Source organism: Talaromyces rugulosus, chromosome III, assembly GCF_013368755.1.
Source record: "Talaromyces rugulosus chromosome III, complete sequence".
Taxonomy (NCBI): Eukaryota; Fungi; Ascomycota; class Eurotiomycetes; order Eurotiales; family Trichocomaceae; genus Talaromyces; species Talaromyces rugulosus.
In genome coordinates, this window is record NC_049563.1 from 2,378,163 (window position 1) to 2,391,366 (window position 13,204).

General features: G+C 47.9%; 3 protein-coding genes across 3 annotated transcripts; 1 reads left to right on the forward strand and 2 right to left on the reverse strand.

The window, feature by feature from the left end:
• Positions 1-109: 109 nt before the first annotated feature.
• Positions 110-1,594, reverse strand: TRUGW13939_05685 (uncharacterized protein; the record flags this gene model as incomplete). The annotated part of the gene is made up of 1 exon (XM_035488845.1): positions 110-1,594. The coding sequence occupies one exon, from the start codon at positions 1,592-1,594 to the stop codon at positions 110-112; it is 1,485 nt and encodes a 494-aa protein (XP_035344738.1).
• A 1,262-nt stretch (positions 1,595-2,856) lies between these two features.
• TRUGW13939_05686 (uncharacterized protein) lies at positions 2,857-3,876 on the reverse strand (the record flags this gene model as incomplete). Its single annotated transcript, XM_035488846.1, has 2 exons — positions 2,857-3,152; positions 3,222-3,876. 2 exons carry the CDS (start codon positions 3,874-3,876, stop codon positions 2,857-2,859), a joined length of 951 nt encoding a protein of 316 aa, XP_035344739.1.
• Positions 3,877-5,578: 1,702 nt separating this feature from the next.
• TRUGW13939_05687 (uncharacterized protein) lies at positions 5,579-13,057 on the forward strand (the record flags this gene model as incomplete). Its single annotated transcript, XM_035488847.1, has 1 exon — positions 5,579-13,057. The coding sequence occupies one exon, from the start codon at positions 5,579-5,581 to the stop codon at positions 13,055-13,057; it is 7,479 nt and encodes a 2,492-aa protein (XP_035344740.1).
• Between the last annotated feature and the right edge of the window lie 147 nt (positions 13,058-13,204).

A 13,204-nucleotide genomic window follows, 5' to 3' on the forward strand; every position in this document is an offset into this window, starting at 1 on the left:
AATTTACGTTACATATATGAACCTACTATATCACTGCAAATATCGCATGAATGGGTTAGAAATTAACCCCCATTGAATTTTCTTTCAAATGCTGTACAAGGTAAGTTTCCTATGCCTTGGGTGAGCTAAACTCGTCTTTCACAGCTCTACCAAACTGCGCAACACCCTGTTCGAGATTATCCTGCGAAGCCGTAGCAACGAACGTCATCCTGAAGAATATCTTGCTTGTAAAACTCTGAACATTGAACCAACTTCCCCTTGCAACGAGCACCCCGTTATTCTCCGCGCGTTCGGAGATCCTGTCTTCAACGGCCCGGCACTGCTGCTCTGTCCTCTTCTCCGCACAGTCCAGATACCTCTCTAAATCCACAGTGATCCACAAGAACATGCCATGCGTTGGTGTCGTCCATGTACACAACTCCTCGGGCAGATGCTTTTCGCACGCAGCAATCATAGCGTCTCTTCTCACTCTATACTCTCCTGACAAATAGTTCAGCCAGTCAGCGAAGCCTTCTTGGCCCCATTTTTCAACAAGCAGCTTGTACAACATTACTTGCGATGGACCGCTAGGTGATGATGGCCCTACTTCGGCAAAGTTGCCGAATATATCGACGATTTGCTTGCTGGCTGTTAGCCAGCCGCATCGGAGACCCGGAGCGAAAATCTTAGATGTAGATTCCACACGGATGACACGCCCGGATTTGTCACGAGATAGATACGACGTGGGCAGTGATTTTTGCAGTTTGTCAAATCGAGAGAAAGTGGGCTGGTTATCCAATGGCTTAGAGGATTCATTGAGCCGCAGGAAGAAGTACGGATCGTCTTCAAGGATCAACAAATCATGCCGCTCCGCAATTTGGTAGATTGCGTTCTTGCGTGCGGTGGACTGGGTTATGCCTGTTGGATTGTGCCCAGACGGAATCATATACAAGAGGAAGGGCTTGCGGCCCCGTGATGTGTCCCAGCATCGAAGCTTGGTGTCCAAATCTTCTGGTACCAGGCCATCATCATCCATTTCGATACCCTGCGTCTTCAGTCCTTGAGCTCTTGCTGCCATAAGCGTGCCGGGATATGTAAAACTTTCAGTCAAGATCCAATCACCCCGGTTGCAAAACATGCGTAAGGCTATTTCGATAGCAGAAGTTGACCCACACGTAAGCGTCGTATCCCAGTCTTGATAAGGAGGGTTGTGAATGAGACCGGTGTTTTCCCGAAAGCAAGAAACCAGTTGACTCCAACCTGAAGGTTCGGCATAGTTTAAAGCAGAAGAAAGATCAAACGCTGTCTCCCCCTTTTGGCATTCCATGGGGTTTGTTGGGTTCAAGGCTCGAGATTGACGGCTCTCTTCAGTTTCAGTCATAGTCATGGATTGCCAGGGATAGTATAGCGAGGTTGGTCTTCCTGTGCCTAGTGGGATTATTGCTGACGGATTGACCGTTTTAGCAGAGTCTTTTAGGGGCGATACACCTTGTGTTAGGCTCTCATAACTCAATCGATGGTCCCATTGTTTGGCTGACCTCTTAATAGTGCCAAGGTATGCCGGCGGGAGCTTTTCCACGAGAAAATCATGTATTTTGTCACACTCCAGTTGCATGATGGCGACAGCGGATACTTTCTTGATCGTAAAAGTGCTATAAAACAAAGTGTCAAGGAAGCCAACATTAGCAATGCTATTTGGAAATAACCCCGCATTAAAAGCAATTTTAGTGTTACTGAAATATATATTCTTTTTGTACCTGAAATGAGACCTATTCCCAAAAAATGTGTTGCCTGCTGATGCGAGATCAGACAGGGTTATGGATGCGCAAGGAGTCGCGCATACGCATGCCACGTACGCTCCCAGTTACAGTGCGCTAGTAGCAATTAGAATCAATCGATGCAGTAAAGAACACAGGTTTGGAAGTGGCATACTGCAGGTATGAATGATAATAAAAGAGTTATATTGATAACTACATGTAGCCTCCACGAAAAACAGAGCTGCATATGATATATCACGCATATGTACATGCAGGCACAATGTGCCGATCTATGGTGGCTGAGCTGAAGCTTTACGAACATTGATCACTTGATGATATATGTAGGCATGATGTGTCAAATTGATCAACGGTGGCTAAGCTGGATTCTTCAAAAATGTTATAAATATCAATTGATAATGCATACATCAATGTCAACTAGTAAAATATTGGTTCATGACGCAATTCATGCAGAAATGGAAGCTCCGGACAATAAATGATGCTACATATTTCGTCATGTTAATGGATTCATATAGGTTCATAGTAGAAAATTATATGAATGGACTACCTTTACTTCATATGTACCATTGACATCATTGTGCCTTGAAGTGTAATTCGTCGTACGTGTATGTAGTTACCCGACCCGGCCAGTGGACCCGACCTGTCCCTTCCGGTGAACCCATATTTGTCGCGATATCGCCGAGGTAGCACTGGTTTTAGTGTTGGAGTAAGTACTTGGAGTTAGTTTCATACAGGTAGGTCCGAAAACCACTTTGAAGTTTTATCTCCAACGACAGAAATATCATGTAAACAAAATGGAAGTCGGCAAATTTTACTATTTCAGGCTACCAAGAAACTCCCACATCAAACAAGCTGTGGTAATAATGTGTTATAACATTAACATATATAGAGTAAAAAGTATGGACTCCCTAGGCGAAGATGATGAAATTGACATTTGATTTCTTCTATAGAGGAGAGAACAACGAGAAATAATCATCGTCATCTAGATAGAACTATCACAACATTTATGTTGTATTGTGTAGTTATAATGTTCTAGATACATCAGGCTCCGGCCCCATACCATCCTCACCGCCACCGACACAACTTTGGTAAAGAACCAGGGCTAGTTATGATAGACATTCTCGTAAATAGCAGCAAGATCTTTCGCAGGGTCTTCGTTCTCAACGAGTCCTAGCCAAGTGCCAGCTGGTTTTTTGAATCCAAGCAGAGTTTGTAGCTTAGGGCTCATCTTTAGGACCTTACTTCGAGGAATGGATAAGAACTGATTCTCCTCCGTACGCAGGGTTCCTCGACAAAAGGCAAAATTCAGGATTTTACGAACCTCGCCAGGCATAGTATTGTGTCCCGCGCCGTGAAACAGGTTGCTGAGGAAAATGAAAGCGGAGCCTCGCTCCATCTCTGGAAATAATTGTTTTCAGTCCTGAGCGATAAACGATTTTTTTTTTAATCTCAAATACATGGACTTACCAAGAAAGGAAACTTCATCAGATCTGCCACGTCTATCATGTCCCCACTTGTGAGAACCGGGAATAACCATAGTACCGCCATTTTCTCGCGTGATTCTGCTTCCAGCGATAAAGCAGCTGAAGCCGTCTACTTCATTAATCTTCATATCGGGGCGGTGCTTGCTGGAGAAAATCATGTCATCCTTGTGTAGAGCTTGACGAGGAGACCCGTGACCGACAAAGAAACCCATTCCAATACTCAGTAACGGGTCAACGACAAGCTCTTCGGTATGTTCTTCATAAGTGGCATAGTACCTCTCCTCCAAAATTATTTTGAGGAGTTTCTCAATAGTCTCATTGGTATCGAGGATGTTGGCTAGGGTGTCCGACTTCCCAACCAAACCAGGAACAACCCTAGTCTTTTTTCCAATGAAGTTGTCATAGGAATCTGAATTGGCTATAGGCTTGGTGTAGGGCTCAAGCTCCTCGTCAATTTTGTCCAGGGTATTCAGCGGGACAAAATCGGTCAATATAACACAGCCATCACGCTCAATAAGTGCGAGAATCTCGTCCAGAGAAGAAGTTGCTGGAATCTTCGTAATGGCCCGGGGTGGTTGGTAGGACGCATCAATCGGGGGCAACAGACGAGGAGGAGCGTATTTCTTGTCTGTCTCCATTTCTTTCTTTACTAATTTCAAGTCCAAATAGAGGTGTGGTCTTTGAAGCTCGACTGAGAAAACTGGAAATGGAAGGGTAGTAATGTAGTTTTAGCAAATATGATCTATCTACATACATTGTTGCACCACTCAGTGAAACAAGGCTATTGCAGTAAAGTATGCATAAGCGGCTCTGAGTGAATCCCGGTAGCAATGGCTTGCTTAAGCAAGGACTAAAAATCGCGTAAAATCAACTGATGAAAAACATTCATGCGTTGTCATATCCCATGAAGCTTTGATCAACTTACTACGGAGTAGGCAAATAATGGTGATATATGACCGACGATGAGAAGCGGTGGATAATACGCTAATGCATGCAAGTTGGTCGTGGTCCGAGTAAGACCATTTCTCGATGTAACACAGAAAAATTGATGAAGGTGTGGCTAGCTGACAGTCTATTACTCTTTTCGGTGCTTGTGATGAATCTACATGATCTTGTTGTACGTCGATCCATAGACCATCATTGTTGGTATTTAAGCTTAAAGTGTCTTTTTCCCCTGTGGGTTTCTTGATAATGCTCTAGATATAATTCTCAATCCAGTAGAGATATAATAGACTTCTAGAAGAGTTGACCGCTTTTTTGATGTGTGCTATACATTGTTGCCACAGGCTTTTGCATACCAGCTGGCACGTAGTCAGCATTTGAAACAGGTCAAATTGGGCTTGCTTCCGGCCCCACCGCAGGCCTGCAAGCTTTCAAGCTTCCTAAGTACCCTGTTAAACTTGTTAATTGTCTCGCTGCAGGTTTTAGGTGTACGCTAGTAGCTAGCCACATCGGACATACATGTGTATGTTAGATTTTGCAGCAACCCTCCTGCGTCGTCAACCATCCCCTTACAGCAAGACCCATATTACAGACTTCACTATAGGCTCAAAATAGTAGTCCAAATCAAGAAATATACTTAGCTAATAGACTTACGCAACAGAAGCAATTTTTTTTTAAAAAAAGACCAATAACTAAATCAAGATTCATTCGTTTTTGCAGCAACGATGACTCCGCAATTGAAAATGCCTTTATTAGCGATATAAATTACTAGAAGTCAGGCTTACAACTCTCTACCAATAAAACTTTCTTTTGTTCTCATCTCGTTGATTCAAGGTTATCAATCCATGGCACTCTAATTCCACACAGGAGGTGTTTACATGTACGTTGAATCTGTGGCTCCTACGACAAGTAGAGAGGTCCAACAAAAGGCGATGCCGTTCTGTAACACTAGACCCTAAAAATAATGATCTAGACTCTAGCTTACTGGGATGTTACAACTCCTTACAGTACTGCATCACAAAGAACGTTTTATTTTAACGCATATCCTTCAAGTTGTATCTGCAACTTTCTGGGTCTCCCTGCCACGTAACTGAGCAAAACTGCAAGGTCTTCGAACATGTTGTGCGGGTCTGACGATTTTGTACATCCGTAGGTAATCGGTCGAATCGCTGTTTTTATTCCCGCATGTAGCGAAACATTTGATAGGATAACTTCGGTATTGTACCCTGTTAGGCCTAATGCAGTGGCAATTGGGTACCTGACGTGGGAGAACTTGTGTTTATATCAGCTGCACAGAATGTTATGTCAATGGCCTGCAAACTCGGCCCTTGCAACCAACCGGTATCATATGAACATTCATCATTTTGCTCTATCTTTATGATTTCTTACCAAATAAAGATGAATAGTATTTCAGAGCAAGACTACCAAGTTCTGGTTAACGACTTTAACGCCACTGACGACATCTCGTTACTAGGTGGTCGTTTGGATCAGCTATTTGAGAAAGTTGCGGATAGCTTTCCAGATAAAATAGCCTTGATTCACAACGAAACCAACGTATCCTTTAAAGAGCTCAATGTGCTTGCCAATACCTTTGCTCGAGGTCTCAAAAAGCGAGGTTTAAAACATGGTGATGTGGTCGGCCTTGCCGTATCACGCTCCATCGACCTTATTGTTGTTATGCTAGCCGTGCTAAAAATAGGTGCTTCTTATGTTCCTATCGACCCATCATTCCCCGCCGAACGCATCAATCAAATGGTTGAAGATGCCGGTCCCAAACTTATCCTCCTTAACGACAGTCCGACCAAGGGGCTTGCAGGATGGAAAGACCTATGTCTAGGTGTTGGAAATGCAAGAGATAGCTCAATCACCGACACGACCAACCTTGAAACTGAAATTCAACCTCGGGATCTAGCATATGTAATCTATACATCTGGTTCTACTGGGCGCCCCAAGGGTGTTGAGATTAGCCACGGAGCCGCTGCTAATTTTCTGAGCTCGTTGCGCAAGTATGAACCGGGTTGCAACGAGCATGATCGATTGCTTGCCATCACGACCATTTCTTTTGACATGTCAGCTCTAGAGCTGTTATTGCCACTTGTGTCTGGTTGCACAATGATAATCGCAAATTCAAGTGCCGTCAAGGATCCGCGCGAGCTCATCGGCCTAATGAAGCGCCACCAAGTCACCATCTTGCAAGCGACACCCGCAACATGGACAATGCTTCTCGAGTCTGGATGGGGCGGAAAGCCGCGACTCTCCAAGGTCATTTGTGGTGGTGAACCTCTCTCTCGCCAACTTGCGGACCGCCTGCTCGCCTCTGCTGATTCGGTGTGGAATGTGTACGGACCTTCCGAGACGACCTACGGAAGCGTTGGAAAAGTTGGAGAGGGCGACATTGTGGTGGGAAACCCGGTTGCCAACGGTAGAATCTACGTCCTCGACGATAATATGTCACCTGTGCCAAAAGGTTGTGAAGGTGAAGTATATATTGGCGGTGGCAGTGTATCGAATGGGTACCGCAATAAAGCCGAGCTCACACGGTCTCGCTTTCTCAACAATCCTTTTCACGGTGGCATATTCTTCCGCACTGGTGACCTGGCTCGGTTTATAGGGCCGGGAAAACTACAAGTCATAGGCCGCATAGATGGGGTGGTCAAGATCCGTGGTCACCGCATTGACGTTGGGGACATCGAAACAGTCCTTCTTGGTCATGCTAATGTTTCTGAGGCGGTTGTTATAAGTCGTGATGATCGTCTAGTGGCGTACTGCGTGCTTTCTGTACCCTTTCAAGAAACAAGTTCACTTGATAACATTCTACGCCCTTGGGTTGCCGAGCGACTCCCACTCTATATGCTGCCCACCTTTTTCGTACAAATGGATGCATTGCCGCTATCACCCAACGAAAAGGTCAACCGCAAGGCCCTCCCTGACCCGATAGAGTTAATCCAAATACAAAACACGATACAGCCCATCTCCGACTTGGAGCTACAAATACAAACTATTTGGTCAGACATTCTTGGCCACAACCGCATTGGCGTAGAAGATAACTTCTTCAACATCGGCGGCGATTCGGTGCGCCTAATCCGCATGCAAACATTGATAGAGAAACAGCTGTGTCGGTTGGTACCAACACCCAAACTGTTCGAGCACTACACGATCAAGACATTGGCCCTATACCTGGCTGGTACAGACAAGGAAAGCTACAAGCAGGAACCTCACAGCACAATGAGAGATGGACTTACTGGAAACGATGAAGATATTGCTGTAGTTTCTATGGCGTGTAGATTGCCTGGTGGTGTGGAAACGCCAGAGGATTTCTGGCAACTGTTGCAAAGCGGTGGAGACACCATTATCGATGTTCCTAGAGACCGTTGGGATGCTGAAAAGCTATACAATGCAGATCCTGATGTTGATGGCACGTCATATTGCCGCCGTGGTGGCTTCCTCAACTCAGTTCATTCCTATGATGCATCGTTCTTCGGGATATCGCCGCTTGAGGCACGAGAAATGGACCCAGAGCAACACCTGATGTTAGAGCTGTGCTGGGAAGGATTTGAACGGGCTGGTTATACAAAGAGTCAGCTGAGCGGTAGTTCAACAGGTATTTTCCTCGGCGTTAGCAAAAATGCGGCAGCAAATAGTATTCCGCGAGATTTCAAGGGATACTCTATCACCGGAAGCGCAAGCGCCACCATGTCTGGACGTGTGTCCTATACCTTTGGTCTTCAGGGGCCATCTCTAGTTGTTGATACTGCATGTTCGTCGTCTCTGGTGGCCACGCACCTGGCCTGCAATGCTTTACGCCACGGCGAATGCAACATGGCTTTGGCTGGCGGCGTCAGCCTTCTACTCACCCCAGGTATACACGTTGAATTTAGCAAGCTCCGCGGCCTTTCGAAAGATGGCCGCTGCAAAGCCTTCTCAGATGATACCGACGGTACGGGATTTAGCGATGGTGCCGCTATCGTGGTCCTAAAGCGCCTTTCTGATGCCCAGCGCGATGGCGACGAAATCCACGCCGTGCTGCCTGGTACTGCAGTGATGCACGGAGGTTCCAGCTCTGGCCTAACTGTACCCAGTGGCCCTGGCCAGGTGAGACTGATCCGCACTGCTTTGGCCCGCGCTGCGATGGAGCCAGGCGACATCGACTATATCGAGGCTCACGGCACTGCCACCAAGCTCGGCGACCCCATTGAAGCTGCCGCGTTGTCCGAAGTATTTGGGATGCAGCGCCCTAGCTCGAATCCTCTAAGACTTGGCTCTGCTAAGTCCAATATTGGACATACCCAAGCCGCTGCTGGCCTCGTCGGCTTGTTAAAGGTAGTGTTGTCTATGCAAAACAATACTCTGCCTAAAACATTGCATGTAAGAGAGCCTACTAGAGCAGTCGATTGGAAGAGCGCCAATATGGAATTGGTCCTACAAAATCGACCATGGCTGCCAACCGACAGCCGGCTGCGTCGGGCTGGTGTGAGCGCCTTTGGCATTGGTGGCACAAACGCTCATGTCATCGTTGAAGAGCCCCCTAGGATCATCATTGAGGATACCGCTGACAAGATCACTAAATCCGAACTCCCAATTGCCGTGCCTTTCGTCCTGTCAGGCAACAGTGTCTCTGCTCTTAGGGCACAGGCTGAGAAGCTGCGGATACATATCGAGAGCGGCTATGGAAAGGACCACCGTCTGAGCGATGTAGCATACTCGCTAGCCACATCCCGCACACATTTCCACCAACGACTGGTAGTTATCGCAAAAGATAAGGCGCAGATTCTGCAGAAGCTGGAGTTTGTCAGCTCGGGCTCTGGTAAGCTGCGCAATGTGAACGAGATCGGCAAGGCAAGCTTGGGAATGCTCTTCACTGGACAGGGTAGCCAACAACTAGGAATGGGTAAAGATTTATATGCTATCTATCCTGTTTTCCGTGATGCCCTAGACGACATTGTTGGGAGGTTCACAGAGCTGGAGTGGCCCCTTCTCGATATCATGTGGGCCGAACCGGGAAGCGCGAGTGCTTCCTTGTTAAGCCGTACGGAATTCGCACAGCCTGCTCTGTTTGCCCTTGAGGTATCTCTCTGGAAATTGTGGCAGAGCTGGGGCGTGAAACCTGCTTTTCTGCTTGGACACAGTGTCGGGGAGCTTGCAGCGGCTCATGTTGCAGGAGTCTTAGACTTGCCCGACGCCTGCCGACTTGTGATGATGCGCGGTCGGTTGATGCAAGCCCTTCCAAACCATGGAAAGATGGTATCAGTAGAAGCAAGCAGCGTCGAGATGGTAGTGGTAGTTAATAAACTGCGCCAGAGTGGCAAGGTTGAAATCGCAGCCTACAACACACCTTCCGAAACTGTTATATCTGGAGATTCTGAGGCTGTTGATGCTGTAGTAGCTCACATAGCAAAAGGAGGTCGTAAGGTCAAGGTGCTCGACACTAGCCATGCTTTCCACTCATATCACATGCTTGGTATGCTGGTTGACTTCAGGGCCGTGGCCGAAACTGTTCGCTTCAGCCCACCGAAGATCCCTATTATCAGCAGCATGACTGGGAGAGTGGCCAATCCGGGCGAGCTTGAACAAGCCAAGTATTGGGTTCAGCAGGCCCGCAATGCTGTTCGATTTAGCGATGCGTTCCAAGAGCTTGCCAATCAAGGTGCGAACGTCTTTCTCGAACTTGGGCCCAGTCCAGTGCTTTGCAGCTTGGGGGCGGCATGCATTGCCGATACTTCTAAAGCGAGTACTGCTCTCTGGCTTCCCTCTCTGAAGCGAAATATGGATGGAAGCTCCGTGATCCAAAATAGCGTTAGCGAGCTGCACGTGCGACATGTGCCGGTTGACTGGTCTGCATACTTCAAGCCTTTTGGTTGCCAAAGAGTGAACCTCCCTACTTATGCTTTCAATCGGGAGGGTTTCCAACCTCCGAATAAGGTGTCCAGTTGGTTTGGTGGCATCTCAGCAAGCACCGACGCTGATCAAGCCATAGAAAAGATGATGTTCGAAATCAAATGGCGTCGGCTCGACAAGGACAACATCCAACCACGTGGTATATGGGGTCTTCTCTGCCCATTAGAGGAAACAGAGTGGACAAAAGACGCCCAAAGAGCATTATCAAACGCAGGGATCCAACTAGCACCTGTTACGAAGCTTCAGCAGGCCAAGCAGCTTGACGGGCTGCTCTCTCTGTGGGACTCTGACGCCGATGTTGTGCAGATGGCGCATAACTTCACCGCAAAAGCGTTGGCTCAGTTGCAAGCGGTAGCCAGAATTGGATTTGATGTGCCAGTGGTCTGGGTCACCCGGCATGCCATAACTACCGGCGACGGTGATCGACCTGTGAAGATCGGAGCCGCACCGCTATGGGGTCTGATGCGAACTGCTCGGAGTGAGCATCCGGAGTTACGTCTACGCTTGATCGATGTGGATGAGGAGACGAACCTGGCTGCACTAGGCTTGACCCTGATGCTGGGTGATCAAACAGAAACCGCTGTCCGCAAGGAACAGCTTCTGATGCCGTACATGGAGCGAGTTAAGTTGGCTACATCGCCACCAGCTGGGCAGCCATTGCTTCAAACTGCCGGCGCTGTATTGATTACAGGTGGCCTCGGTGATCTTGGTGGCCGTGTAGCCCGCAGACTGGTGAGCTCGCATGGGGTTTCCGACTTGGTTTTAATGTCGCGGCGTGGCATGGAATCCCCGGGTGCTGAAGCATTTGTGGCCGAGCTTGCAATGTTAGGAGCTAAAGCTACTGTAGTTGGCGGCGACATAGCAGATCTTGGCAGTCTTCGGTCTATCATGCAACTATTTACAGCCAATCGACCCTTACGCGGCGTGGTTCATGCTGCTGGGGTAGTTGACTCAGGGATTCTATCGTCCTTGACGCCCCAAAAATGTGACACGACGCTTGCGCCAAAGGTAGACGGCGTATGGAATCTCCACCAACTCACCAAGGATCTAGACCTGGATCTCTTCATGATGTTCTCCTCCATCTCTGGTATCATGGGTTTACCGGGACTGGGAAACTATGCCGCCGCCAACTCCTTTATGGATGTGCTTGCATACCTGCGGCGCGCACAGGGTTTGCCTGCAACGTCGGTTGCATATGGTATCTGGAATGGAGAAGGCTTGACTACTAGTCTTGCTCCGACAACTCGTACCCATCTCTCGCAGCTTGGACTGGGCTTTCTTGCGCCGGAAGTTGGGCTGGACCTATTCGAGGAGGCTGTTCAACAAGGCCGAGCGCTCACAGTGGCTGCAGTCCTTGATTTACCGCAGCTCAAGGCCTACTACGAAGACCAAGGGGGAGTGCCTCCATTCCTACAGTCAATTCTTGGTCAAACCAAGGTTAGTACGCCAACTAATCAACCCATCAGCTTGCGTGAGATGTTGCTCGATGCTGCCCCTGAACAGCACGGCAGCATAGTATTGCGTATGGTCCAAGGAACCATAGCCAAAGCCTTAGGACACACCCGAATGGATTATATAGACGCCAGTCGACCCCTGCATGAATTGGGGATTGACTCTTTAACCGCGGTTTTGACGCGCAACCATCTATCAACGTTGACGGGCATAGCACTGCCGCCCAATATTACCCTCCTTCATCCTAACCTGAAGTCACTTAGTAATTTTCTCTTGTCACAATTGCTAAGCGATATGGAGAGTGGCACATCAAGTGTGTCAGAGAATGGCGCTTTAACTCCACCCAGCACGGTATCGGCTGCTTCTTATATCAACATGGTAGACATCCGAAGGGGTGTCTTGGATCCAAGTTTCGAGTTCAATAACATCGCCACCTCATGTTCGGGCACTCCTAAGACTGTTTTCGTGACAGGCCCAACAGGCTTTGTTGGCGCATTCATGGTACACGAATTTCTTGAAAGAGGCATCGCTGTGTACTGTCTTGTACGTGCTAGCAGCTCACATCAGGCGCAGGAACGCATGGTCGAAACTCTGAAACAATACGGCCTCTTGAGGCCTAATTATGAGCACCTACTTAACGTGGTGGTCGGTGATCTATCCCAGCCCCTGCTCGGCCTTTGCGAGGATGTGTTTTACGACCTGGCCAACCGAGTTGATGCTATTCTTCATTCCGGGGCTCTTGTTGATTGGATGCGCCCATTGGAAGATTATATCGGTCCCAACGTCCTTGGAACGCATGAGATCCTACGTTTGGCCTCCCATGGTCGTCACAAGGCAGTTCACTTCATATCCACCATCTCCACATTGCCTATTCATGTGGGCTACGGCCTTTCTGAACATGACGGAGAGTATGGCTACGGTACCTCAAAATGGCTAGCTGAAAGGATGATTGTGGCGGCTCGTTTTCGGGGCGCGAGGGCATCGTCCTATCGTTTGCCTTTTGTAGCTGCCTCGACCACTAATGGCCAGTTCCGACTTGATAAAGGTGACTTTCTCAACAACCTTATTACTGGAAGTCTAGACTTGGGTGCCTTTCCCTCACTTGATGCGGACCTATCTGCTGTGCTGCCTGTTAATTATCTGTGCAATACTATTGCTACCATTATGACGGAAGACCATCAGCGAGTTGATGAGGACTACGACTTTGTTAACCCGCAGGCGACTACATTTAACCACTTTCTCAAGGCCATGAGCATCGCTAGTGGTGGTGGTGGAGAGACGATCCCCTTTAGCGAGTGGCGCCGTCGAGCACATGAGTATACAGCAATTCATCCAAAGAGTTCGCTGGCCCGCATCGCTACTATCATCGATGGCTACACGGACGAAACTGCAGGTGCTTTGATGAAGGGGAATCCTATCGGCAAGCACGTCTTTGGACTAGACGTTTATCCCGCCCCGTTGTTAGATAAGGAATATGTACGCAAGTATTTCGATCGTATTACAGCCGCAAAGACAAAAATGGAAATATAAGTGAACAGAGGTAGAGTAGTTTCTAAAATAGATCGCACTTATACTACTGGGTTTTGTCATTTTACACTGTGAAAGAGGGAGAAGAGCTGTAAATTCATTCTATATAGATTGTCCCTGCGATTCATCATCCTCTTATTGCGTGTGCAT